Consider the following 27624-nt stretch of genomic DNA (forward strand, 5'->3'; position numbering starts at 1 on the left):
TATATGATGTTTGAGTCACTTTTTTATAGGGGAAGTGCAGCACACTGACTGAATAAGGGAACCAAAAAGTGATACAATAAAAACTGCTAGCACACTGGTTTACAAATACAACCATTGGTCCTTATATTAATAGTGTATTTAATAGTAGTAGTAGTAGTAGTATATTAAAGTATTTTTTAAAAGTTTTACTTATATAAAGAAAGGTTGCAATGTGGATAAGCGATTTGATTTGATTTATTAACTTAATAACTTTATTAACAATAAAATAAGATGGCCGACAGGTAAGGAGCCCCGCAACGAGCTCCTAGGGTCTGAAGGAATAAACCTACCTAGACCCGCCTGGAGCGCCCATGACCGAACCGGACTGGAACGGAGCGAAGTCGGAGCTGAATCGGAGCCGTCTGGTGGAATACCAGCAAACCGAAAAGACCTCGCTAAGCTCTATCACGGGCAAAAGGCCCGAAACTGATCACAACCGTTGACTGCCTCGTGGATGACTCGGAGTCGGAGCCGACTGGCGAGGTGCTGTCGGATCGAGAGACCACCGACAAGCTCCAGGGTGGGCGAACGATTCGAGACTGATTGTGGCGGAAAGCTGCATCGCGGTCTTGGAGCGGGTGAGCAACCCGAGGTTGATCGCGGAGGTAGGCCGCCTCGAGGCTGGAGCACATCCCCGACCGGATCAGGTCCAGGTGCGCCGAAATCGCGCAGTCTCACAGGTACCGGTGACTGACTGCACTTGCGGGAGACCGCCACGAAAACAACTCCCCGTGGTCCGGGGCCGAGAAAGCTGGCGGGGACATCGGAGCCCGGAGGACACTGGGGACCCAAACGAATGCGACCAGCCTGCACGTTGGAGCCTGAGGCGAGATCGGGTGAGCGAACTACCAACTAAGACTAGCCCATACCACCGAACCAGAAATCCGATGAAAGCCCTAGCCATTAGGCAGCCTGCGATTCTGCTTGCTCATTGTATCTCACTGTTTTGTGTCTGCTTCGTTCGTTGGTGCGCTCTGGAGATCTGATAAGACCTGCTGCTGCTAGGGCGCCTGTGACTGTGCTTGATTACTTTTGTTCTGCTTTGTCTCGTTGTTTCATGTATACTGATCATGACGGCTACACAGATCCGAAGATCAGATAAGAGCTGCCGCCGTTAAACTGCCTATAATTCTGCCTATTATTCTGCCTGGCACTGGAAGCTCCGGATAATAGCCAGTACCGAGCGGAATACTTGGCGCCCCCCAACCTGCCGCTGCTTTGATCACAAACTAACACTATCAACAGGAACAATTGCCCAGTCTAACGTATATGTAAGCAGACTAGCTGTGAATTATTGCCAAGCTTTGAAATGTTACTAAGCTTAAATGCAAATGCAAGCTGTGAATAGTTGCCTAACTTTGAAATGTTGCTAAACTTAAATGCAAATGTAAGCTATGAATAGTTGCCTAACTTGAATTGTCGCTAAGCTTAAATGCAAATGTAAGCAGTGAATTGTTACCAAGCTTGAATTGTTGCTAAGCTTAAATGCATATGTAAGCTTTCCCTCGATTTGAATTGTAGCCAAGCTCAAATGCAAATGTAGACTTCGAACTGCCTAGCCTAAATGCAAATGGAAGCTTGATTCGTTTGAATGTAATCCAACTAAACATTTGCCACAGCACCTTAGACATAGACATGTACACCAGTAAAACACTCTTAACCATCCATTGTCTCTCCTTACTCTTATACACACACACAATCTACAACCAAAACAACACCAACACCACTGCCCGCAAACCACACAACACCCACATAAACACAATGCCCACCCTAAAGAACATCCATAACAACTCACCCACAGTACAACAATCCTATGTACAACTGATCAACAACCTACCAAACCAAAAACATAACAACCAACCAAACGGAACAATCTCTGGATGTGAATACCGCCGACTAACAGATGAAAACAACAACAATAACAAATTCAACCACCGAAGAAACAGACAACTAATAAAAATAAGCACATCGAACCCCCCCACGGAACCATACCACTCAATCCAACTAGGATATATCAATGCAAGATCAGCAGTAAGCAACTCAGTAGATATACTAGACTGGATCACCACAGATAAATTAGACCTTTTATTCATCACAGAAACCTGGTTCCATAGCCCTACAGACCCCGCCATCTTAGAAACATGCCCACCAGAATACAAAATCATCCATTGGACAAGAAATGGGAAAAAAAGAGGAGGCGGAATAGCTATTATCTACAAACCTGAATTCACCATCACAATCACGGGCGACTCGACCTCGCCACAACTCGAAATAGCATCGACTAGAATTAATCATCCAAACCTAATAGGGCATCTTAACACCATCCTATTCTACAGGCCACCAGGAAAATGGCAAAACTCCCAAGCACAACTCATGGATTTCATCTCGAATTCCTGCATGTCTGCCTCAAACATCCTCATACTAGGAGACATCAACCTACACCTAGAAGATGACACCTCACCAAGCACACGAGAATGCAAAGAATTCCTAAAACTCTGGGACTTACAAGTACCCAATACGCAACCGACACACAAAAAAGGACACACACTTGACATCATAACAAATACATTCGAACCAGATTCCACCATCACAATTACTGACACAAGATGGACACCTACGTTATGGTCAGACCACCACAAAGCAAATGTCTCTCTCTGCTGGCGAAAAACACACATAAACACAAGCAATAAACAAGAGCGAACAACATACACAACGAGAGGAAAAATAGACCCCACAATATTCTGGCAACAGATCTACCAGAACGAATGGCCAACAAACGCTGACACCATCCAATTCCTCCAAGAATGGGACGATCAATGTACAACAACACTAGACAAAATCGCCCCCACCCAAACCAGAACATCACACAGGAAAAAAACAAATCCATGGTTCACCGAAGAACTGAAAAAACTTAAAACACAAGTCAGGAAACTAGAACGAGAATGGAACAAAAAGAAAGATGAACAAACACTAAACGCATGGAAACTACTTCGGAGAAAATACAAATACACCATAAAACAGACCAAAAGACTCCACTACAAAACAATAATAGGACCAAACTACAAAGACACACATAAACTCTTCAACCTTGTGAATAAACTGTTAGACACCACACCAGCAACAAACAACGGCAAAGATGTACCAGATGTGGACAACCTTGCGAAATATTTTGAGGAGAAAATTATACAACTACGACTCAAAATACCCGCAAGCCCTATAGAATATGCCACACTCTTAGATTGTCTTGACCCAGAAGATGAAACATACCCTGCAGACAGAACATGGACCGAATTCGAAACACTATCAGAAGACATCATCTCTGAAACTCTCAAAAAATATGCCAAATCCCACTGCAAACTAGACACGTGCCCAAACTACCTCATGAAATCTGCTCCTCAGCAATTCATAATAGACCTAACGAGCCATGTGAACTTCATGCTACAGAATGGACTCTTCCCAAAAGAACAAGGAAAAATCCTACTCACCCCAATTCCTAAAGATACAAAGAAATGAACGAGCGAAATAACCAACTACAGGCCAGTAGCCTCCATACCACTAATAACCAAAATAACTGAAGGAATGGTAACCAAACAACTTACAAACTATCTAAACAAACACTCAATACTGCATGACGCCCAATCAGGATTCCGGTCGAATCATAGCACAGAGACAGTATTAGTCACCCTTATGACTAGATTTAAGCAAATAATTGCAACTGGCAACAATATACTCCTCCTACAATTCGACATGTCAAGTGCCTTCGATATGGTTGACCACGGAATCCTACTACACATACTCGAATACTTCGGCATTGGAGGAAATGTCCTGAATTGGTTCGAGAGGTTCCTAACCCAACGTTCGTATCAAGTTACATCAAATTCGACCACGTCTAAAGCATGGACACCTAAATGTGGAGTTCCACAGGGATCACCTCTCTCACCAACCATCTTCAACCTAATGATGATCCCGCTGGCAAAACTCCTATCAAACCATAACCTCAACTCATATATATACGCTGATGACGTGACAATATACATCCCCTTCAAACAAGACATTAACGAAATCCTCAACGAAATCAATCAAAGTCTACACATCATGAACACATGGGCAGATGCATTCCGTCTGAAACTAAACGCAGAAAAAACTCAATGCCTAATACTCACCTCCCAATACAACACAAAAGAATTCACAGCTATAAACACACCAAACCTGAACCTTCAAATCGCAGAAACGCTAAAGATCCTTGGAGTCACTATCGACCGCCACCTAACGCTCGATACTCATGCTAACAACACAACTAAAAAGATGTTCTACAGCATGTGGAAACTTAAAAGGATAAGACCATACTTCCCAAGGTCCGTCTTTCGAAGCCTAGTACAATCCCTCGTACTCAGCCATCTGGATTACTGCAACTCACTATATGCAGGTTGCAAAGAACAAACACTGAGAAAACTTCAAACAGCCCAGAATACGGCAGCCAGACTCATCTTTGGAAAGCCAAAATATGAGAGTGCAAAACCATTACGAGAGAAACTACACTGGCTTCCACTAAAGGAACGCATCACTTTTAAAGTGTGCACATTAGTCCACAAAATCATTCACGGCGAAGCCCCAGCCTACATGTCTGAGTTAATAGACCTACCACCCAGAAACGCCAAAAGATCATCCCGAACCTTCCTAAACCTCCACTTCCCCAACTGCAAAGGCGTGAAATACAAAACGCTACATGCATCAACCTTTTCTCACATGAGCACGCAATATTGGAATACACTGCCACGCAACTTAAGAACAATCAACGAGCAAGCTTCCTTCCGCAGATCACTGAAGACCCATCTTTTCGAAAAGATTTACGGAAAGAACCAAAACACATAAAGTCCACACCTACTATCCACGAATGCAACACACATTCACCTCGGAACTCTCATTCCCGTAATATCACATCATTCATACCTTCAATCACAGAAAGATATATATTATATGTCTTTATGCCCCCTTATCGCCCTCTAAGCTCCCATTGTTTCCTTCCAATGTTTCAATGTTTGTGCTCCATTGTTACACTCTCAACGACACTTCAATTGTTTCGCATAATTATGCAAAATATAATCCATAACCAATATGTAACAAATTGTATTTCCAACATTTAACTCCTATTGTAAGCCACACTGAACCCGCAAAAAGGTGGGAAAATGTGGGATACAAATGCAATAAATAAAATAAAAATAAATAAAATATACTGCTTACCACAAATGAATTAAAGCAGTTTACAAATAAACAACATCAAAGCAAAATAAAATAGAATACATATGAACAATATATATACAAGTAAAATAACAAAGTAATAAAATAAAATGATAAAAATAAAAAATTAAGGGGTTCTTTTACTAAACATGGTAAAATGTGCAGATACAGTAGTTTTAAGTGGGACTTTATGGTGCAGGAGCTTCAGATTTAACGGGGCTCCTGTTGAGGGTGCTTCCAAAATTTTCTATTGCAGGTCATGCATTAACGTTCACATTATTACATGATACCTTCTCCTGGTGAATGTGGAAGCACTTAACACTTCTTATTTAGGAGGCAGTAAACGGTCTTATGTTAACTCTGCATTAGTTAAAGTGTGGTAAGTACAGTGAGTTATCTACCTAACACATTCCACACCCACTCTCTGTCCATGCTATGACCCTGAAACAAAAAGCACTTAGGCTCTGACGATCAGTTTCCCCGCACTGTTCCGAACAGCACTGTAAAATTAGCACTGGAACAGCGCAGGGAAACAGTGCCCCAATAATCAAAACTAATAGCATGCAAATTTATGTGTGCTATTAGTCTTGATCATGGGTTACTTCTACAGGAGGATTATGCCTAGGCTGCTAAAAAAAAACCCAAACTTGTCAACCATACCAATGCAGGCTAGAGGTCCGGTGGACCTCCAGACCCCCCCAACCCCCCCACCCTGGACAGAGGCCCTGGTGGTTGTGCTGCCCCCAAACTGACCAAACCCCTCTGACCGATCAACCGCGCCCCCCCCTTGCAGGAGACCTGACCCCCAACCCCGACAGCAGAAAGGGCTAGAGGTCCCCACATGGTGGTCTAGTATCCCTCTCACCTGGTGGTCTAGTGGTCCCAACCCCCCCCCCCCCCCCCCCCCGGGTACCTTCAGATGAGAGAGGAAGGAGTAGCACTTCCTCCTCCTTCCAGTACCACCTCCAAAATGGCAGTTTGGTATGCACTGGGTGAGGCTTCCCTACCATATAAGGGAGAAACCCCTTTATATGGCAGGAAAGCCCTGTCCAGTGCATCCCAAGATGCACTGAGCACAACTAGGCGCTGCCATTTTGGAGACGGCGCTGGAAGGAGGAGGGAGTACTACTCCCTCATCTGTCATCTGAAGGTACTGGGGGTTTGGAGCCACTAGACCACCAGCTTGGGGGGGGGGGGCGCTCCAATGGACCTCCAGCCCTCTCTTATGTTGGGGGAGAATGGGGGGGTCAGATCTACTGTACGAGGGGGTGATTGGGCCTCTTGCAGGAGAGATCAGTTGGGGGTCAGAGGGGGATAGGGGGACCTCTGCTAGCATGCAGATAAATGTTGGACAGGGCTCCCCATTCCTTCTCAATGCTTTGTAAACCCTAATGCCAGCCCCGAACTGGTGTAGGACTTACAGCAGTAGCAGCACCCTTGTTTGGCACAATGTCCGCTGAGCATTGGGAAAGAATGCAAATGTCCCTGTTTAGCATGCATTTGCATGCTATTAGCTTTCAGAATGCGCTTGCAGGCTCTAATCCTAGGGTGCAGGCAAATGCGGGCGCTACTGGTGCTAATGGCCTATAGAGCCCGCATGATTTACTACATTTACTATTACATAGTAATTGCTAAATTACTACAAGGCCCCTTAATGTGGCTCTGCACTAGACATGGTAAACCATGCATTAAGTGCTTAACACGGTTTAGTAAAAATGCTCCTAAAAGAATTAAAATTGACCACCAAAAATTCAGGAAATCATTGAAAACCAATCTCTTTAAAAAAGCTTATCCCACCGATCCAACATAAATCCCCACACCCAGCAACACAACATAATCAAAGATCGTAATGGACAATTTACTTCCTCGACCCCATGACGCCTGATATACTTCTATCTCATGTGACCACAACACAATCTTGTATTTGTTACCAACCAGGGGCGTATCTGGACTCTGGCGGTAGGGGGGGGCCAGAGCCAGAGGGAGGGGGCACATTTTAGCCCCCCCCCCCACGACCCCCCATCGCCATTGCCAGACCCCCCTGCCACCAACGACTCTCTCCACCCCCCTACCGCCATCAACCCTCTCCCGCTGCTGTTGCTTACCTTTGCTGGCGGCGGACCCCAACCCCCGCCAGCCGAGATCCGCTTCCACTTGTCGCTGCCTTTAAAAATATTTCTTCAGCTGGCGGGGAACCCCAACCCCCGCCAGCCGACCCGAGGTCTTTAAAGTTCTTCTTCGTCCTCCGTGGCCGTGCTGCTGTTGAAAGCTGTTGAATGAATCCAGTTCGGAGTCTGACGTGTACACATACAGTGGGGGAAATAAGTATTTGATCCCTTGCTGATTTTGTAAGTTTGCCCAGTGACAAAGACATGAGCAGCCCATAATTGAAGGGTAGGTTATTGGTAACAGTGAGAGATAGCACATCACAAATTAAATCCGGAAAATCACATTGTGGAAAGTATATGAATTTATTTGCATTCTGCAGAGGGAAATAAGTATTTGATCCCCCACCAACCAGTAAGAGATCTGGCCCCTACAGACCAGGTAGATGCTCCAAATCAACTCGTTACCTGCATGACAGACAGCTGTCGGCAATGGTCACCTGTATGAAAGACACCTGTCCACAGACTCAGTGAATCAGTCAGACTCTAACCTCTACAAAATGGCCAAGAGCAAGGAGCTGTCTAAGGATGTCAGGGACAAGATCATACACCTGCAGAAGGCTGGAATGGGCTACAAAACCATCAGTAAGACGCTGGGCGAGAAGGAGACAACTGTTGGTGCCATAGTAAGAAAATGGAAGAAGTACAAAATGACTGTCAATCGACAAAGATCTGGGGCTCCACGCAAAATCTCACCTCGTGGGGTATCCTTGATCATGAGGAAGGTTAGAAATCAGCCTACAACTACAAGGGGGGAACTTGTCAATGATCTCAAGGCAGCTGGGACCACTGTCACCACGAAAACCATTGGTAACACATTACGACATAACGGATTGCAATCCTGCAGTGCCCGCAAGGTCCCCCTGCTCCGGAAGGCACATGTGACGGCCCGTCTGAAGTTTGCCAGTGAACACCTGGATGATGCCGAGAGTGATTGGGAGAAGGTGCTGTGGTCAGATGAGACAAAAATTGAGCTCTTTGGCATGAACTCAACTCGCCGTGTTTGGAGGAAGAGAAATGCTGCCTATGACCCAAAGAACACCGTCCCCACTGTCAAGCATGGAGGTGGAAATGTTATGTTTTGGGGGTGTTTCTCTGCTAAGGGCACATGACTACTTCACCGCATCAATGGGAGAATGGATGGGGCCATGTACCGTACAATTCTGAGTGACAACCTCCTTCCCTCCGCCAGGGCCTTAAAAATGGGTCGTGGCTGGGTCTTCCAGCACGACAATGACCCAAAACATACAGCCAAGGCAACAAAGGAGTGGCTCAGGAAGAAGCACATTAGGGTCATGGAGTGGCCTAGCCAGTCACCAGACCTTAATCCCATTGAAAACTTATGGAGGGAGCTGAAGCTGCGAGTTGCCAAGCGACAGCCCAGAACTCTTAATGATTTAGAGATGATCTGCAAAGAGGAGTGGACCAAAATTCCTCCTGACATGTGTGCAAACCTCATCATCAACTACAGAAGACGTCTGACCGCTGTGCTTGCCAACAAGGGTTTTGCCACCAAGTATTAGGTCTTGTTTGCCAGAGGGATTAAATACTTATTTCCCTCTGCAGAATGCAAATAAATTCATATACTTTCCACAATGTGATTTTCCGGATTTAATTTGTGATGTGCTATCTCTCACTGTTACCAATAACCTACCCTTCAATTATGGGCTGCTCATGTCTTTGTCAGTGGGCAAACTTACAAAATCAGCAAGGGATCAAATACTTATTTCCCCCACTGTATGTAGCATGCTGTGAAAAAGGAGATTTACTGCAGAGTGTACACAAGTGTCCGTATCAATAACTGAACATAAGACGTTTAGAAATGCTATCCCATAATCTAAAGAAAAACGTCTAAAGTTCGAGCTCAGCGAAAGACATTTTAAAGAAGCACCCATAATGGAAGTGAAAAAGTCTAGATCTGCAGCACAGCTGGATACGTTTATAATTGTCTCCCATAATTGAAATTAGGACGTTCATTTGTAACCTCCCTAGTGGCACCTCCCTAGGACATCAGCTCACAGGAAACCATCAGCCACCACACCAGCACCCATTCTGGGTCATGTGCCCAGGTTGCAGGGCAACATCCAGCCAACAAGGTGGCCAGACTTCCAGAGGGCAGCCAAGGCAGCATACTGTCTTGTTCAGACTGAGGAGTGGGAGCTCATCAGGGGAGGACTCTGAACAGAGTTCCCCAGCAGCAACAACAACTGGACTGCCACCAGCTGCTCAGGAACAGGGTGGGAGGGGTAGAAGACAACAGTGGAGGGGGAGGGAAAGTAGGCAATAGTTTATCTGATGGGACATGCTGGGGGTGTGGGAGTGTGCTGGGAGGAAGGAGTGTGATGGTTGAAGGGAGGGGAATATGCACAGAATGGGTGATGGTGGTTGGAGGTTGTGGTGGTGGTGTGTAACTGGTGTGTCATTGGAATAAATGTTCACTTACTATCACTAAAAATTTGTCTCGATGAGTCTTTACCTGGCTCGGACCCCCAGCTGGTGGGCACTCTGCTCTATTCCCGGGAGGTGGAGGGGGTTCCTCATCATCTTGATCTGGGGCCTGCTGCTCTGGTTGCTCTCAATCCTCTTGGGAGGGCCTGTCCTTTGTGCTGGGCCAGATTATGTAGCATGCAGCAGGCCATAAGGATCTTACCAACCTTTTGGGAGCTGTAGAGGAGCTCCCCTCCAGAACGATCTAGACATTGGAACTTGTTTTTCAGTTGTCCAAAGGTGCGCCCTATGATGCCACGTGTGATCCAATGTCTGCTGTTGTAGTCCTCCGGCCCTGTTTGTAGGTGCACTATGGGGGTCATGACCCAGATCCGCTATGGGTAGCCTTTGTCATCTTTGTGGAGAAGCAGAATGAGAAACATGAGTGTGTATTGTTTGCAGTGGGTACCTTGTGGAGTTGGGGTGGGAATTGTGGGTTGTAGAGTGACCTGGAGGAAGACAGTGCTGAGGGTTGCCGGGTGGAGGAGGTATAGGTTTGGCTGATCCATGTTGCAGTTACCTAGGAGCCATCCGCCGGTGATCTCCCCTCGGTCAAACCTGCAGAAGATTCCAGAGTGCTGTAACATGTAGGCATCATGGGTTTAACCTGGGTATTGGGCACACACATCTACAATCTCCCCCTGGGCATCACACACAACTTGCATATTCATGGAGTGGAGTGCTCTTATAGGTGGCCGCATGTGCCCGGGGTGGGGCGGGGGCTGAGTGTGATATTTGTTCAGTCAATGACACCTATGACCGAGGGGAAGTGAGCTATGTTGTTCTGCAGGGCCTGGGGGTGGGGGGTGGGGAAGGTGATGTACTCCGAGGTGTGGCATCAAGAAAGGCAACAAGGAACTGGGTGAGGCAGTTTGAAATGGCAGGATGGGTGAAGCCCGTAATGACAGCTAAACCAGACTGAAAGCTCCCAGTGGCCAAAAGAGAGAGAGAGAGAGGCGGTGATCTTGAGGTGCACAGGGATGAGATTGTTCGTATGGGTCCTGGCCTGCAGGAGGGGTTGGAGCTGGTCACAAAGGTGCTGAATGGCAGCCCTATCAAAGAGGTACCTATTGAGATACTGCTGGTCAGTAAGGTCTAGGAAACTGGAATGGGACCTGAAAACTCTGGGATGTGAGTATCTCCTGCAACGCCTCCCCTCCAAACTCTCCTCTTCCTCTAACATGTGAGCTACCTGTGCATTCAGTGCATCCATTTCCCAATACTAGAGGTGCAACCCAATAACTTCAGTGCTCACCTCTCCCTACCAACCTGGTGAAACCCACCACCAACAAACACAAGCAGACACTCACTCTCCCACCACCTACAAACAATGCAGTCACACACAGCACAGCCACACAGCAATCACTCTCTAAGCCACTGCAAACACTCCTGCCACACCCTCTAGCCACTCACTGTTCAAGCAGCAACCAACAGTCTTCACAAACACACACACAGCAGCAGCACACAGGACAAAGAAACAAACACAGACACCAAACAGATAAGGGGATGTAATGAATGGAATGTGGGCTTGGGCAAAGTGAATGGAGGGGGAGAGGATGGGGGAGATACAGATGAAGGAGTAGTAGTGGCTTGGGGGTGGCTAGCAGGGGTGGGAAAGGTGAAAAGGTGATACACAAAGGAGGCAAGTCAAGGTGAAAACGTTCAGACTAGGGCACACAGACAAACGGTAACACGGCACTAAACAACTCTCAACTTTCTCTCAAACCAACTATGCCTCCACTGTAACGCCACAAAATCACTATTGGGTCTAAAGACAACTTAGCTCTTACCCTAGACGCTTTTTTATGAGGTATAACTCTGTACATCTAAATTCCCGCCAATGTGAAATTGTTTTGCTATCCGTTATGCGCTGGAGACATTCATTTTGTAAGACCGCCCAAGACACGCCCCCTCTGGAGACGTTTTGAACTGGATGTACTAATGATTAGAACGTTTTTTTTCTTTATTTTTGATTATTTGCTTTGGATGTTTATCTTTGTGAAAGACGTCTATCTGCCTTTTTAGGAAACTTTTTGGACATATTTCTGTTTCGAAAATGAGCCCGATAGTCATATTGCATATTGTGGCAGAGACAGGGGGTCCCCAATTAGGGAGGGTAGGCTAAGAAGTTCCCCCTCTAAAGAATTCCTGGAGCACTTTGAAAAGCTGGGTCAAAACAGCAGGTCCCATAAGTATAATGCTCAAGAGCAGGGAAGGAACACCTACAAATGGAAACCTATAAAGGAAAGTGAGGATTTTTCACCCTAGGGGAGTGGTAGGAAGATCAATCCAGTTTACTCTTGACCAATATGAAACCCAAACAGAACAATCCTATTAGAGAAAGGCAGACTAAGAGGTAGAGCTTTTAAGGGCCATCTTCCTTGGATTGAGGAGGAGGAGGAAAGGAAGCGTCCAGAGAACACTGAGATGATGTGGGACGTTGAGGAAGAAGAACTACCAGATACTACTGAATGGGCCAGCCAAGAGGACATGGAGATTGAACCTTTTTGAAACTTAAAATTAGTTTTTCTATTTTTTTTTCTGTTTCTATTCCTTTTGAAGGAAGGTCAGTTGGGGAGGTAACTGGCTGAGGAAGCAAGTGGGTGGTGGCCTTCCTCCTTTTTCCCTGCTTGTGCTCCTTGGGCAGGAAAAAGGTTTTTGGAAAAGGAAACTTGGATTTTTGTGATTTGGATTTTGTCTCCCATGTGTTTTGAAAGTGACTAGGCTGAAGGAAGCTCTGGATGTTTGCCGGGGGGGGGGGGGTTGTTTGAATCAGGGGCGTATCTGGACTCTGGCGGTAGGGGGGGCTAGAGCCAGAGGGACGGGGCACATTTTAGCCCTCCCCCCCCGCCATTGCCAGACCCCCCCCCCCCCCACCAACAACTCTCTCCACCCCCCTCCCGCTGCCAACCCTCCCCTGCTGCCATTGCTTACCTTTGCTGGCGGGGGACCCCAACCCCCGCCAGCCGAGGTCCGCTTCCACCTGCCGCTGCCTTTAAAAATATTTCTTCAGCTGGCGGGGGACCCCAACCCCCACCAGCCAACCCGAGGTCTTCTTCGTCCTCCGTGGCCGTGCTGCTGTTGAAAGCTGTTGAATCCAGTTCGGAGTCTGACGTCGCAGCACGAATCAACTTACTGAATACCTAAATAAATATTCAATTCTGCAAGAGTCTCAATCAGGATTTTGGTCGAATCACAGCACCGAAACTGTACTAGTGTCCACAATGAACTCATTCAAACAGGCAATTGCGACTGGTAACAACATCCTCCTCCTGCAATTCGACATGTCCAGTGCCTTTGACATGGTTAATCATTATATACTAATACATATACTAGAATACTTCAGAGTAGGAGGCACAGTTATCAAATGGTTCAAAGGATTCCTGACCACAAGGTCATACCAAGTAACAACGAACGCGGAAAGATCACCCCCATGGATACCTGAATGTGGAGTCCCCCAGGGATCCCCTCTCTCACCAACCTTATTCAACCTAATGATGATACCGCTAGCCAAACTAATAGCCAATCAAAACCTCAACCACTACATTTATGCAGATGACGTCACAATTTACATCCCTTTCAAACAGGATCTAAATGAAATCACCAACGAGATCAACCAAAGCCTCCACATAATGCACACTTGGGCAAATACATTCCAACTAAAACTTAACGCAGAAAAAACACAATGTCTTGTACTCACCTCACAACATAAAACAAAAAACTTCTCCACCTTAATCACACCATACTGTTCCCTTCCAGTCTCACAAAACTTGAAAATTCTTGGAGTCACCTTTGATGAAAACCTCACTCTTGATACCCACATGAAAAACACGACGAAAAAGATGTTCTACACCATGTGGAAACTCAAAAGAGTAAAACCTTTCTTCCCGAGACACATCTTCCGTACCCTGGTACAGTCAATGGTAATAAATCATCTAGACTACTGCAATGCACTCTACGCCGGATGCAAAGAACACGCAATCAAAAAACTCCAAACTGCCCAGAATATGGCCGCCAGACTCATATTTGGAAAAACTAAATATGAAAGTGCAAAACCCTTAAGAGAGAAACTTCACTGGCTCCCACTTAAGGAACGCATTGCGTTCAAGATCTGCACGATCGTATACAAAATCATTCATGCAGACGCCCCAACCTACATGCTAAACCTCGTAGACCTACCTCCCAGAAACGCCACAAGATCATCCCGCAAATTTCTCAACCTGCACTACCCCAGCTGCAAAGGACTTAAATACAAGCTGATGCATGCCACTACCTTCTCTTACATGAGCATGCAGTTATGGAATGCACTACGTACAGACCTGAAAGCAATCAACGAAACAACTATCTTTCGAAAATCTCTGAAGACATTCTTCTTCAACAAGGCCTACAATGAGAACCTATAGCCTCACTAAGTCAACTCACCAATCCACTCAATTATGAACGCCTACCCTCTAAAACTACCCTAACCACTCTCTCCGTTCTTCTTTCTTCCCTTCCGAATCGCCACACATTACTAACTGTATCTGATATCCTGCAATGACAATGTTAACAAATCTATGTAAGCCACATTGCCTGCAAATAGGTGGGGGAATGTGGGATACAAATGCAATAAATAAATAAAATAAGAAATATTTTTAAAGGCAGCGGCAGGTGGAAGTAGACCTCGGCTAGCGGGGGTTGGGGTCCCCCGCCAGCAAAGGTAAACAACGGCAGCGGGGGAGGGTTGACGGCAGTAGGGGGGTCCATGGCGAAATCTGAGGGGGCCCAGGCCCCTGTGGCCCCACGCAGATACGCCCCTGATTTGAATCTCAAGGCACCTGGCTGAAAACTGAGGAGAGACATTACTAGGGCTTTTTTGAGGGGGTACTTGGGGGTACTGAGTACTGGCACCTTTTCATTGTCTGCTAAAATTGACCCATGGTCCCCAAGTTTATATGAAAGAGCTCAGGCCCTACACACCAATTCTGCCTTATCATAGATTCTGTGACTGGTTGCAGGGGACCTGGCTTTGGTGGGGGTGGGTTCCTCAGTGATCACCCCACCCCTGAAGGATGGCCTGGCATTTGAGTACCAGCACATTTTATGCTAGAAAAAACGCACTGGACATTACTGAATTTGCATAAGCTGGGACAAGGCCTAATTTTCATATTTCTGTCATGTTATTGAACTGTTCTATCTATTGAAAAGACTTGTGGGAATTTTACATTTTTGTTTCCTTTTGGGTAAGAACATTAAAAGAAAACTATAAGGAACTGCTTAGAGTCATAATAGTTCTTTTCTTTTCCACTTCACCCTGAGTGCATGAGTAGCCAGGAAGATAGACCTGAAACCCCTGGTGCACTGTTATGGGATGATTTTTCTTTGGAGGTGCTTGGTGGTTGAATTGTTCTGGGCCCTTCAGAGTTGGAGTGGTAGGTGAGACTCCTGTGAGCTAAGAAGGTTTTCCATCTTGGGCCCTACCTGTTCTGAGAGGGGTAGTGTGACAATATGATGTGTCAAGTTTCTGTTTCTCTTATAGCTTTTATTTTGGTGTTGATTGTATCCTTAAATCAGGATTTTCCTTTTGATTCAGTTTTTGCTTTGACATCCTCATCTTTTTTACCATATCTACTTTTAAATGCATTTTTATTTTACTTTCTTGTTGTGTATATGTTTATATTCCAGTAGGGTAGTGTGCCTATTGTATTTGCTTTTATTTGTGCTTGTTAAGCAAAGGTTTTTTTTCTTTGACAGGTTTGTATCAATTTTTTTGAAAGTCACGCAGCACATCATTTTTACAATAGCTATTAATTTTTTTATGACAGATTGTGTTTAGATTTTTATACACCGCAAACCTGTTTGCTATCTAAGATACTATGGGACTTATTTTTTGAAAGAGAAAAACATCTAAAAAGTGGCATAAAGCAGCATTTGAATGTTTTTCTCACAAAAATTTCCAAATAAGTATTTTAGAAACATATTTTTTAGATGTTTTTGTGTGTCCAAATGTCAAGGGGGCATGTCCAAGGCATGTTAAGGGTGGGATTTGGGCATTCCTAAGACTAGGACATTTTTCAGCCATAATGGAAAACCCATCCAGGACAAAAACTAAGATGTTTTGAGCTAGACTTGTTTTTAGAATGAATAAGGCACAAAAAGGTGTCCAAATGACCACTGGAGGGAATCAGGGATGACCTCTCCTTACTCCCCCAGTGGTTGCTGGCAGGGTGCCTAAACAATATTCTGTAAGAGTGCACTTACAGTAAGTGGCATAGTGCATAACTGCAAGGGGGATTTTCACATGCAAAAAGCATGGGATGAGCATGGGCGGGGCTCCCACTTAAGTACGTAACTTACAGAATAATAATGTAACATATATGTGCTCTTACTGCATTTAGCTACCATCAGTTGTACCAGATCTATGGTTAGTGTAACTGGGAGTGTTTAAATGTAAGGTGTTGAAAAAATAGAGGCGGTACTTAACTTAGCTTAAGAGACCTTAATCTTCTCTGGGGCTCCTCCGTTACTAAGACCATGGTCTTAGTAACGGAGGAGCCCCAGAGAAGATTAAGGTCTCTTAAGCTAAGTTAAGTACCTCCTCTATTTTTTCAACATCTGAAAAAGCCCAGTAAAGTAGCGTGTATATTTTCTGATGTTTTGAGAAGAAGGCAAGCTAAGAAAACCAGGAGGTTTTTCCGATGATGAAGAAGCCCTAGCCTTTTACCCTCCCTGTCAGTGGGTTAAAGGTGCTTCTAGAGGTTTTTCCTCCTTATATACTCATATATTTGCTTACTATATTACTTGTTTCCAAGTTTTTTACTAAAAGGATTCTCCTATATGAGGAAACTAGTTCCCTGATATCACTTTAGTTTATCTCTAATAAATGTAAGGTGTGCCAATGCCGAATTATGCTAGAATTCTATAACAGAATGTGGGCGCTCAGATGTTATTATAGAATGTGCAGCATCAGGGCACCTAAATGGTGTGCTCAGTTATAGAATTGTTTCCATAGTCCATCTGAGAATCCATGAATAGCGTTGCCTAAGGTATTTATTTGGATTGGGGCCGCTGTTATGTTGATAAATGTCCTTGAATAGTTGAACATCACTGTTGTATTTTAGTCAACCACTTCATAATTTATTTTTTAACATAGATAAAAGAAAACTCTAGTGTCCTGATTCCCAAACCTGTCCTTCTGTATCCATGGAATGGGCATAGTGCATCCCCTTATATGTTTTATGCAAGTGCTGACGAAATATCAGCTAGGAATAGTCTGGTCAAACGTGGATATTCAGTGCTAGTACCTGGACATGGCCTGGCATTGAATGTCCAAGGCTAATATAGCCAACGATGATCAGCACATTAAAAAAAAGTTGATTGCCACTGGTTGAATATTGATTGAATTGTCTCTAAGAAGCACCACCATATTCTCATTGCTTTACATTTCATATATGAATCTTATACCTACAGAAGGAAATCTTAAAATCGGATCTCATCGTATGCACTTTACTCGCCATTCTGTCATTTGCAGTCAGCGCCAGCACAGTTTTTCTGTCTCTGAGGGTATGTACAGCACAGTTCCTTGTGCATTTAAATTTAATTATTTATTCAATTTGTATTTCATGTTCCACTTCACAAAGTGAAAGCAACAAAGATAGGTGGATGTGGTTGCTCTTCACAAAATTTGAATGTAGAAGGAGGCTGTTGAATAAATCAATGGAATTGCTGTTAAAACAGAGGATAGTGGAAAATAGTTGAAGAATTCTGAAGTTTGCGGGTGCTGCTGGACATTTCTTTGTCAGTGCTTGTCTACATATGGCAGGTTGCATGGACTGTCTTTTTTAAGCTATATCTTCTATGGAAAATATTGTTTGGGATAGTCTGATTTTCGTACAGATCAAGTCTGGACTATTGCAATGCGATTCATTTCGGTTTGCCAGATATTTCAGTTAGAGTAGAGTTACCTTATTTGCAGAGAGAAAAAAAGAGGACACAAAAAATAAAATACCACCTCACCTAATCTCGTCTCTGACCGCGCCCCAACCTGCTCCTGCCTCAGCTGCACAGTCACCTTGATCCCCCAAGAAAGCCAGAACTATAAGTAGTGAAAATACTAGTAAAAGTAACAGAAATGCATTTTCTTTTGTAGCCTAAATACAAAATTAGAAAAGATGTACATTTCCAAAAAAAAGGAAACATCTATGAACAGTATGTCCCCCTTTCCTTTACCTCCCATCCATGAGCAGCATGTCCCCCTCTCCTCTCCAACCCCTTCTATCCATATGCTGTATTTTGCCCTTTTCACTTCCCTTTCCTTCCTCCCCTCCATGTACAGCAAGTCCCGCTCTCCTCTCCCTTCCCTCCCATCCATGAGCAGCTTGCCCCATTCCCTCCTGTCCCCTCCCGGGCATACCTTGCAGCCCTGGTGGTTTAGTGGCCTCTTCAGGACAGAAAAGCACCACACCCTTTCCTGTCTGCTGCCGCTGACCTGCCCACTGCCACTGCTTCTTGAAATGGCTGGTGAAATTTCAAGCGGTGGCCTTGCAAGTCTTCCACAAAGTCTCGCAAGGCCTCTGCTTGACGTCTCGGCAGCCATTTTCAAGAAGCAGAGGTAGCGGGGAGGATAGAATCAGCAGGCAGGAAAGAGTGGAGTTCTCTTCTGCCCTGAAGAGACCAGTAGACCACCAGAGTGTGCTACGATAGGCTGGGGAGGGGGGAGGAAAAAACTAGCCTGTCTGCCCACCCACCCACCAACCTGCCAGTCAGCCAGTCCAGAAACCTGGACAGATGAGCTGGCTGGGAAAAAAAACAATTAGGAACCCCAACAGTCCCTTGAAAATGTGGACATACCCAGGGAAATCCAGATGTATGGTAACCCTAAGTAAAAATATTGCAATTAGTCCAGAATTTGGCAGCATGATTAGTTAACAAATGGCAGCCAGCATGGTTAAAAGGTGAAGTAAAAGAGGCCATTACAGCTGAAAGATTGTCCTTCAAAGAATGGAAAAAGGACCCAAATGAAGAAAATAAGAAGCAACACAAGAACTGGCAAGTCAGATGCAAAGCATTAATAAAGAAGGCTAAAAGAGAATATAAAGAGAAACTTGCCGCAGAGTAACAACTTTTTCAGGTACATCAGAAGCAGAAAGCCTGCGAGGGAATCCGTGGGACCATTAGATCACGAAGGAGGACAAGGCCATAGCGGAGAAACTGAATGAATTCTTTGCTTCTGTCTTTACGGAAGAAGATATGAGAGCTCTACCTATACCAGAATTTATTTCTAAGGGTGATGATGCAGAAGAACTGAAAGAAATCTCGGTGAACCTGGAAGATGTACTGAGCCAAATTGACAAATTAAAGAGTAGTAAAATACCTGGACCGGATGGCATACATCCAAGGGTACTCAAAGAACTCAGGAATGAAATTGCTGATCTGCTGTTAGTAATATGTAACCTGTCGTTAAAATCATCCATAGTACCTAAAGATTGGAGGGTGGCTAAATGTGACGCTGATTTTTAGAAAGGGTTCTAGGGGTGATCCGGGAAATTATAGACTGGTAAGCCTGATGTTGGTGCCGGGCAAAATAGTGGAAACTATTATAAAGCATAAAATTACAGAACATGTAGACAAACATGGTTTAATGGGACAGATTCAGCATGGGTTCAGCCGAGGGAAGTCTTGCCTCACCAATCTGCTTCATGTTCTTGAAGGCGTGAATAAACATGTGGATAAAAGTGAGCTGGTTGATGTAGTGTATCTAGATTTTCAGAAAGCTTTTGATAAAGTTCCTCATCAGAGACTCCTCAGAAAATTAAAGAGTCATGGGATAAGAGGCAAGGTTCTGGTGTGGATTAGGAATTGGTTATTGGACAGAAAACAGAGGGTAGGTTTAAAAGGTCATTTCTCTCAGTGGAGGAGGGTGAACAGTGGAGTACTGCAGGGATCTGTACTGTGACTGGTACAATTTAACATATTTATAAATGATATGGAAATCGGAACAAGTGAGGTGATCAAATTTGCAGATGATACAAAACTATTCAAGGTTGTTAAAACACATGTGGACTGAAATATTGCAGGAAGACCTTAGGAAATTGGAAGACTGGGTGTCCAAATGGCAGATGAAATTTAATGTGGACAAATGCAAGGTGATGCACATTGGAAAGAATAATCCGAATCATAGTTACCTGATGCTAGGGTCCACATTGGGGGTCAGCACTCAAGAAAAAGATCTGAGTGTCATTGTAGATAATACGCTGAAATCTTCTGTTCAGTGTGCGGTGGCAGCCAAAAAAGCAAATAGGATGCTAGGAATTATTAGGAAAGGGATGGTGAATAAGACCAAAAACACTATAATGCCTTTGTATCGCTCCATGGTGCGTCTGCACCTTGAGTATTGTGTTCAGTTCTGGTCGCCGTATCTCAAAAAAGATATAGCGAAATTAGAAAAGGTTCAAAGAAGAGCAACCAAAATGATAAAGGAGATGGAACTCCTCTTGTATGAGGAAAAGCTAAAGAGGTTAGGGCTTTTCAGCTTGGAAAAGAGACTGATGAGGGGAGATATAATTGAGGTCTACAAAATCCTCAGTGGTGTAGAACGAGTAGAAGTAAATCAATTTTTTACTCGTTCCAAAAGTACAAAGACTAGGGGACACTCAAGGAAGTTACATGGAAAAAGTTTTAAAACAAATAGGAGGAAATATTTTTTCACGCAACGAATAATTAAGCTCTGGAACTCTTTGCCGGAGGATGTGGTAACAGCGGTTAGCATATCTGGGTTTAGAAAAGGTTTGGACAAATTCCTGGAGGAAAAGTCCATAGTCTGCTATTGAGGCAGACATGGGAAGCAACTGCTTGCCCTGGGATTTGTAGTATGGAGTGTTGCCACGATTTGGGTTTCTGCCACTTACTTGGGACCTTGCTTGGCCAGTGTTTGGAAAACAGGATACTGGGCTAGATGGACCATTGGTCTGACCCAATATGGCTTCTCTTATGTTCTAATGTTCTTATTTATTTATTTATTTATTTATTTATTTATTTTATTTATTATTTGTTACAGTGCATTTTGAAGTATACAGCAAAGCAGTTAACAAGGGGTAAACATCAACACTAAGACATTAATAGTATCTGCTACCTAAATAAATGCCACTGTGAAAGATATTTAGTGGCATTATCTGGATAATATAATTCTATTGAATATAGATATATCCAGATATGAGGCTCAATTGTTATTTGTAAGTGATTTTAGTCTTGTTTTACTTTATCTTCATTGTATTTTATGTATGTAAGTTTTTATATTGGTTTTATGTTTTATACACAGCTAAGAATGGTAGATTGTGCAGCATATACTAATATCACTGAATATTGTTACAAACCACCTCGGCACTAGCTGGATAGTGCTGAGGCAGTCCGGAGGCAGAGATCAAAGTTATCCAGGTAGTGGTGATTTTCAGTTCTGCTACCAAGATTTTTTTTTTTTTTTTTTGGTTACATTTGTACCCCGCGCTATGGCAGGCTCAATGCGGCTTACATGGGGCAATGGAGGGTTAAGTGACTTGCCCAGAGTCACAAGGAGCTGCCTGTGCCGGGAATCGAACTCAGTTCCTCAGTTCCCCAGGACCAAAGTCCACAACTCTAACCACTAGGCCACTCCTCCACTTGATTAACTATACAGATAACATAGGACAGTGAAAAAGCTGTCCTGAGTTTAACCAACTATCTGAATAGTGGTGGATTATCATTGCTGCCAGAATAGGTGGCAGAGCCGGTGGTGGGAGGTGGGGCTGGTGGTTGGGAGGCGAGGATATTGCTAGGCAGACTTATACGGTCTGTGCCAGAGCTGGTGGTTGGGAGGCAGGGATAGTGCTGGGCAGACTTATACGGTCTGTGCCCTGAAAATGACAGATACAAATCAAGGTAAGGTATACACAAAAAGTAGCACATATGAGTTTATCTTGTTGGGCAGACTGGATAGACCGTGCAGGTCTTTTTCTGCCGTCATCTATTATGTTACTATGTTAATAGTGCTAAGCACTCTCTGCAGTATACAGATATTCAATGACGGCCACTATCTGAGTATCTGGATTTTCTTGCCCATGGTAGCTGGTATTTAAATAAAGTAGAGTGGGCTGAATAATATTTATTTATATACTGTCTCATACCAATTTCTCTAGATAGTTTACTAAAGAAGAGAAAAATTACAAAGAGATGTTACATTCCCCAAAATGACAAATCAATTATATCAAACCTCACAAAGAAATAAGCTAATCCTAAAAGGAAAAACAAAAACAAATATTAGTTATAAAACTTATTTAAAAGCCCAGATCAAAACCTTATATAATCACATTCTAACCACATCTCAACAGGCAATGAGTTCCATACCTTGAGCAATTTCAGAAAACAGGTGTTTACCAATTAACTTTTTCCTAACACTCAGGACATTAGGTAAATATTTGAACTTGATTTGTATACAAGGAAGGAGAAGAATGAGTCCTCATACGCAGCAATAAATAAGTTGACAGATATCCAGGGCTGGATCCATATAAATTTTGAAAAAGAGACATAGTTTAAATCCAATTTGTGTTTCAGTGGGCAGCCAATGAAGCTGAAGCAGCAATGGTGTGACAGTTATTTTTAAACAGAATAACCTTAGCCACCGTGTTTTGAAGCACTTGAAGCCTATACATACTTTTCTTAGGAAGGCCCAGATAGAGAATGTTGTAGTACTCTATATGAGACCAGACAGTTACTTGGGTTACACCTTATGAAAGTCATCTAATAAAATAATTTCTAATTCGCTGTAGCAACTTTAATTTACCAAAAATAGAGCTACCAACCTGGTTTATTTGGTGCTGTAATGAGAGTGAAGAATCAAGAATTATACCCAGACTAAGTATAGACGATTATAACAAGATTTCCCTGCCAACATTTCTGGGCCTTTTTTCTGTTTAAAATGAGGCTTATCCCCAACCCACATGTTTTTCCACATCCAGTTTAATAAAATGCACATATATCCAATCAAATATTTTATCCAAGCAAAGAAATAAACAGTTATAAGCATCTTGTAGTGAAGTCAATACTGGAAAGACATCATCAGTATATATATGTATAACCTGCTGAGTGCAAAGGTACCAAAAGTGAGGTATGTGACTTACTTATACTATAAGATAGAGGGATATCAACTGCATTATCCTGCAAAATTTCAGTCTAATTATGTCTTTAAAACAATTAGAAACATTTATTAATAAAGAAGTGGTTTTTTTTTTTTTTTTAAACACATTTGAAAAACAGCAAACTTAAAACATCTGTATCCCTGTAATCCAAAATTGTGAAAAAATTACATAGTCCCTTTCTACTGAAAGTTGCTTAAGGTTATCCCTCCAAACTTTATAGCCTTTATCTCTGTTATTTGTTACCCTACTTTGGTATCTTTTTGCTCAGCAGGTCACATATAAGATAATCCCATTGATTGAAACACCTTCCTAAGGTACCTCAAGCAAACATTAAACAAAACCAGTGACAAAGGAGAACCCTGGGGCACCTCATAACCAGGAATTCAAGTACTAGAAATAGCTCCATTTCTATTAATCCAATAGGATCTAGACAAGAAGAAAACCAAGACTTTACAATTCCCATAATCCCAATAGAACATAACACAGATGAAAAAATATCATGATCTACCGGATCAAATGTAGAACTAAGGTCCATCTTCATCAATATTAGAGTTTTAACTGTATCAAGAATATGCCTGAGTTCTGAGATCAAAGGTAAATAAACAAGGTTCATTACTGAATAGATTCCAGAAACTTGACTGTCTGGAATCTAAAAGACTAATGTTCCATAAATATGGAACATTAATTGTATGTAATTGTTTGGCTACTACTGCCTTAAGTAGCTTGGCTAAAAAGATATGCTTGCAATTTTAGGGGATAAGATTCTTTATTTAATGTTCTGGGTTATCATGGGCTATCCTCATTTATCTACAAAAAGCTGGTAAACCCTTATTTCCTAGGGAATGCTTTGCCTTCTGAAGATAAAATTTTAATGATGGTTCCTTCATGTGAGGAAGCAAGATTGGTTTCTACCAGATTGAGGGTATTTTCTGTTTCAGGGCCACTCCTCTGAAATAGTCTACCATTAGAATTGTGGTTGGAGGAAGATTTTGTGATGATTCGTAAGAAGATTAAATCTGTGTTGTTTGTGGAGGCTTTTGGGTGCAGAAAGTATATTGGGAAAATTAGTAGATATACAGGTGTTGCATATCGATGTTTGTATTGTTTGGGGGTTGCAGAAGAGATATTGGAAAGGAGATGTATGAATTGTTGTTGTTGTTGTTGTTGTAAGTATTTATGTTTGTATTGATTGTGTTGTTTTATACTACTGCATCTGTTATTTTCACCATGCCTAGGGAAAGATTTTCTTGGATTTGCGGGAAATAAGTTTCCATAAGTAAGTACGTAAATAAATCAATAGAGCAGTTTTTTGGTACTGTATTGTAAAATTGAATTCTTACAACAAATTACTTTCTTATGCATTATTCTTTGTTCTGTATCCTATACTGTTTATTGTAAGCCACATTGAATTCAAACTTGTTTGGGATAATGTGGGATATAAATGGCTAAAATAAGTAAATTTCAGTAGATTACAGGATCCATAGTAGCATGGTTATACCATAGATGCTGTCAAATGAATATGATCAATTTCTTTACTGGGTGGCAATACCAGTGAGTTGTATTGGGAAGAGCATTGGATGTGGATTCCTTGGATTTCAAAAGGAAAGGAGCAGGAAACAATTACCACAAATCCAAGAACAAGGAGAAAATAAAAGCAGGATGAGCCTGAAAATGGTAATCTAGAGCCAATGGGATGTGGACAGAAATTTTTGAGAGGCAAAAGATACAAACACCACCAATGACCTCGCATGACCATGCTTTGGCACAGTGTTGTTCCTTGGCTGCCACCCGCCCCCCCCCCTCTCGGATGCAGCGTTGCTTCCCCCCCAGCATATCACCTCCAAACACCCCCCCAAGGTGCATCGCTGTTACCTCCTGAGGTAGTAGGAGCAGCCGCACAGCTGTCGGCTTCTTCGTTTCCCTGCTCCCTCTGCCCTGGAACAGGAATCAACATCAGAGGGATCAGGGAACTGGCAGAGCCAACAGCCGCCTGGCTGCTCCCTGCACCCCCTCCCCCTGCAGCATGCACCCGGGGTGGACTGTGCCCACCACCCCGCCCTCGGTACACCACTGCTTTGGCAGAGTGCTTGCATCAGGCATCCACAACTTTGTGAAGAAGAAATAATAACATGAGGATGTGAAGGAGTGAGTAGTATAGGGACAGGAAAAACTCTCTCACTGGTATGGTTCAGCCCCCTTTCGGCAGATGGCACTAGCCTGCCAGGCGGGGTCTAAGGCTGACTTGGTTCAGTGACCTGGCAGCAAATGGCGCTAGGCTGCAGAGGCTGAGCCTGTCAAAGGGGAGGGACTCAGGTCTGGAGGGAGCTACAAGCCCTGGGCAGTACAGATCAAGGAGGCCCCGATACAGAGGCTTCAGATGCAGGAGCAAGAAGAATCCCCCGACACAGAGGCCCAGGGAAGAGGGTAGGAGACACCTGAATTACAGTCAGGAAATACTTGTTGGGTGGATATGATAGAGGTATATAAAATAATAAGTGGAGTGGAACGGGTAGACGTGAATCGCTTGATTACTCTTTCCAAAAATAATAGGATTAGTAACTGAATTCAAATATTCATGGGATAAACACAAAGGAATCCTGTTTAGAAGGAATGGCTCTATAGAAGCTTAGCAGTAATTAGATGGCAAACACAAGTAATTGGGAAGCAAAGCCAGTGCTGGTCAGACTTCTGTGGTCTGTGCTCTGATCGTGGCTGAACAGAGTTGGATGGGCTGGAGTGGGACTTCAATAACAACTTCAGAAGTTTTAGAACAAGGGCAGTGCCAGGGAGACTTCTGTGGTCTATGCCCTGAAAATGGCAAGGACAAATCAAGATCAGGTATACATATGAAGTATCACATCATGCTATGAGTTTATCTTGTTGGGCAGACTGGATGGACAGGTCTTTATCTGTCGTCATTTACTATGTTATCCATGGGACCAATTATCACTGGTAATGAGGCAATAGGGATATGGGCCTTCATATTCCTCTCACCCATTTCAATTCCAGCAAACAATCACTAGCATGAAATGGCCTACTTCCTAAATCCCTTCTTCAAGTTTTCAAGCTTACCACCAATTCCTCAGTGTTCTGAGGCACTTCTTGGTGCTCCAAAGGGGCAAAGAGTGCCCCTTTGGACATGCACCTGAGGCCGCGTGCTTACAGCCACATGCTGCAATGGTACAGTTCTTCTAAGGTCCCAGGTAGAAAATGTCACTGGATTCGGAACATCAGCTCAGTTCCGTCCAGCTGCAGCAGCACGGGTAGAATGAGTTTTGATGTTCATGTTTAGCAGGCATTCTTAACTTCCTTCTCTCTCATCATAAGACATTTTCTAAAAATATCCAAAGAACTGGCCTGCTGTGCCCCAGTACAAATAGCACTGATTTGTTTGTTTTTTTTCTGCACATTTTCAAAAGCTTCCTCTAAAGACCTTTGCAGATATTTTTCCAGTGACAAATGAAGTACAGATTCTTAATAACAAAGGTTAGAGGATTAGGGCAGAAAGGAAGGGAACAGTCAGGAAAAATATAAATGAGTAGAATTTATATTTCCTTTTTCACAGATTCACAGGAAATCAAGTGCAGAGTAGAGTTAGCAGTTGTTCTAAGTTAGAATCAAGAATTATCTTATTTTAACAAGTTGTAGGAACAAAGCTGTCAAATGTTTCCATCATTAAATAGCATGTATAAATGCCTCCAGTTTAACTAGTTAAGTATTCACATGATGAAAAACAACTGTATATAACACATCAAAATGTCTTTAATAATGTATTCCCAATCATCTTGGCATGGTGGTCTAGTGAGGGTCCCACCCTCCCAATCACAAAATAGGCTGGTGGACAGGAAGGAGGGAAAGATGGCCACTGGACCACTGGGGCATTTTTTTAAAGGTTGGGGTAAAGGGGAGGGGGTCTGGTCTGGGTAGGTGCTGCAAGACACCAGGGATATATTTATGGGAGTGGGAAGATATGTCAGGTTGGGTTGGGGGTAAAAGGCTATTTCTGATAGCATGCTTTTTTATTTTTTTTAAGTCAAATCTCCTGTCAGTGCCTGAGCCAATCACCAATCAGGCAGTGACAGAAAAGTTAGCGCTGAGGACTGAGCAGCAAATTACTGCCACAATTTTAACACGCATTAATTTGCATGCTCATTACTCTGAGCATAGTGTGGTCATTTTTCTGCACTAAGTTCAAGGTAGCGTTTCATGCTACTCCAAACCTCTGAGCATTGACCCCCCTATTACATTTTTTTTAAATATAGAAAGATTTCCTAGAAGAGTAAAGGTTGACAATCGGTGTGTTTAATTTTGCAAATCTTCTACTGAAAAATATTTGTTTCATTACCTTAATAAGACCTATTTTCTTGGCACAGCCGTTCCTCAGCATTGTGCTGTTTGCTTTAGCATGGATTGTTGGATTCGTAGCACATTACCTAATACCTCAGCTCCGAAAGCACCATCCTTGGCAGTGGATTTCACATCCTATCCTTCAGAACAAAGAGTACAAACAGCATGAAGTCACAGGTTAGTGACACAATTATATTTAT

General features: G+C 43.3%; 1 protein-coding gene across 1 annotated transcript in view; it reads left to right on the forward strand.

Moving 5' to 3' along the window:
• PCNX2 (pecanex 2) overlaps positions 1 to 27624 on the forward strand; it is a 1017260-nt gene that overhangs the window by 585030 nt on the left and 404606 nt on the right. Inside the window, exons 18-19 of the mRNA XM_030194986.1 lie at positions 17379 to 17471; positions 27451 to 27601. Of these exons, the coding sequence (XP_030050846.1) occupies positions 17379 to 17471; positions 27451 to 27601 (244 nt within the window). The remainder of the gene's footprint in view (positions 1 to 17378; positions 17472 to 27450; positions 27602 to 27624) is intronic.

The sequence above is a fragment of the Microcaecilia unicolor genome, chromosome 3, assembly GCF_901765095.1.
Source record: "Microcaecilia unicolor chromosome 3, aMicUni1.1, whole genome shotgun sequence".
In the NCBI taxonomy this organism is placed as follows: Eukaryota; Metazoa; Chordata; class Amphibia; order Gymnophiona; family Siphonopidae; genus Microcaecilia; species Microcaecilia unicolor.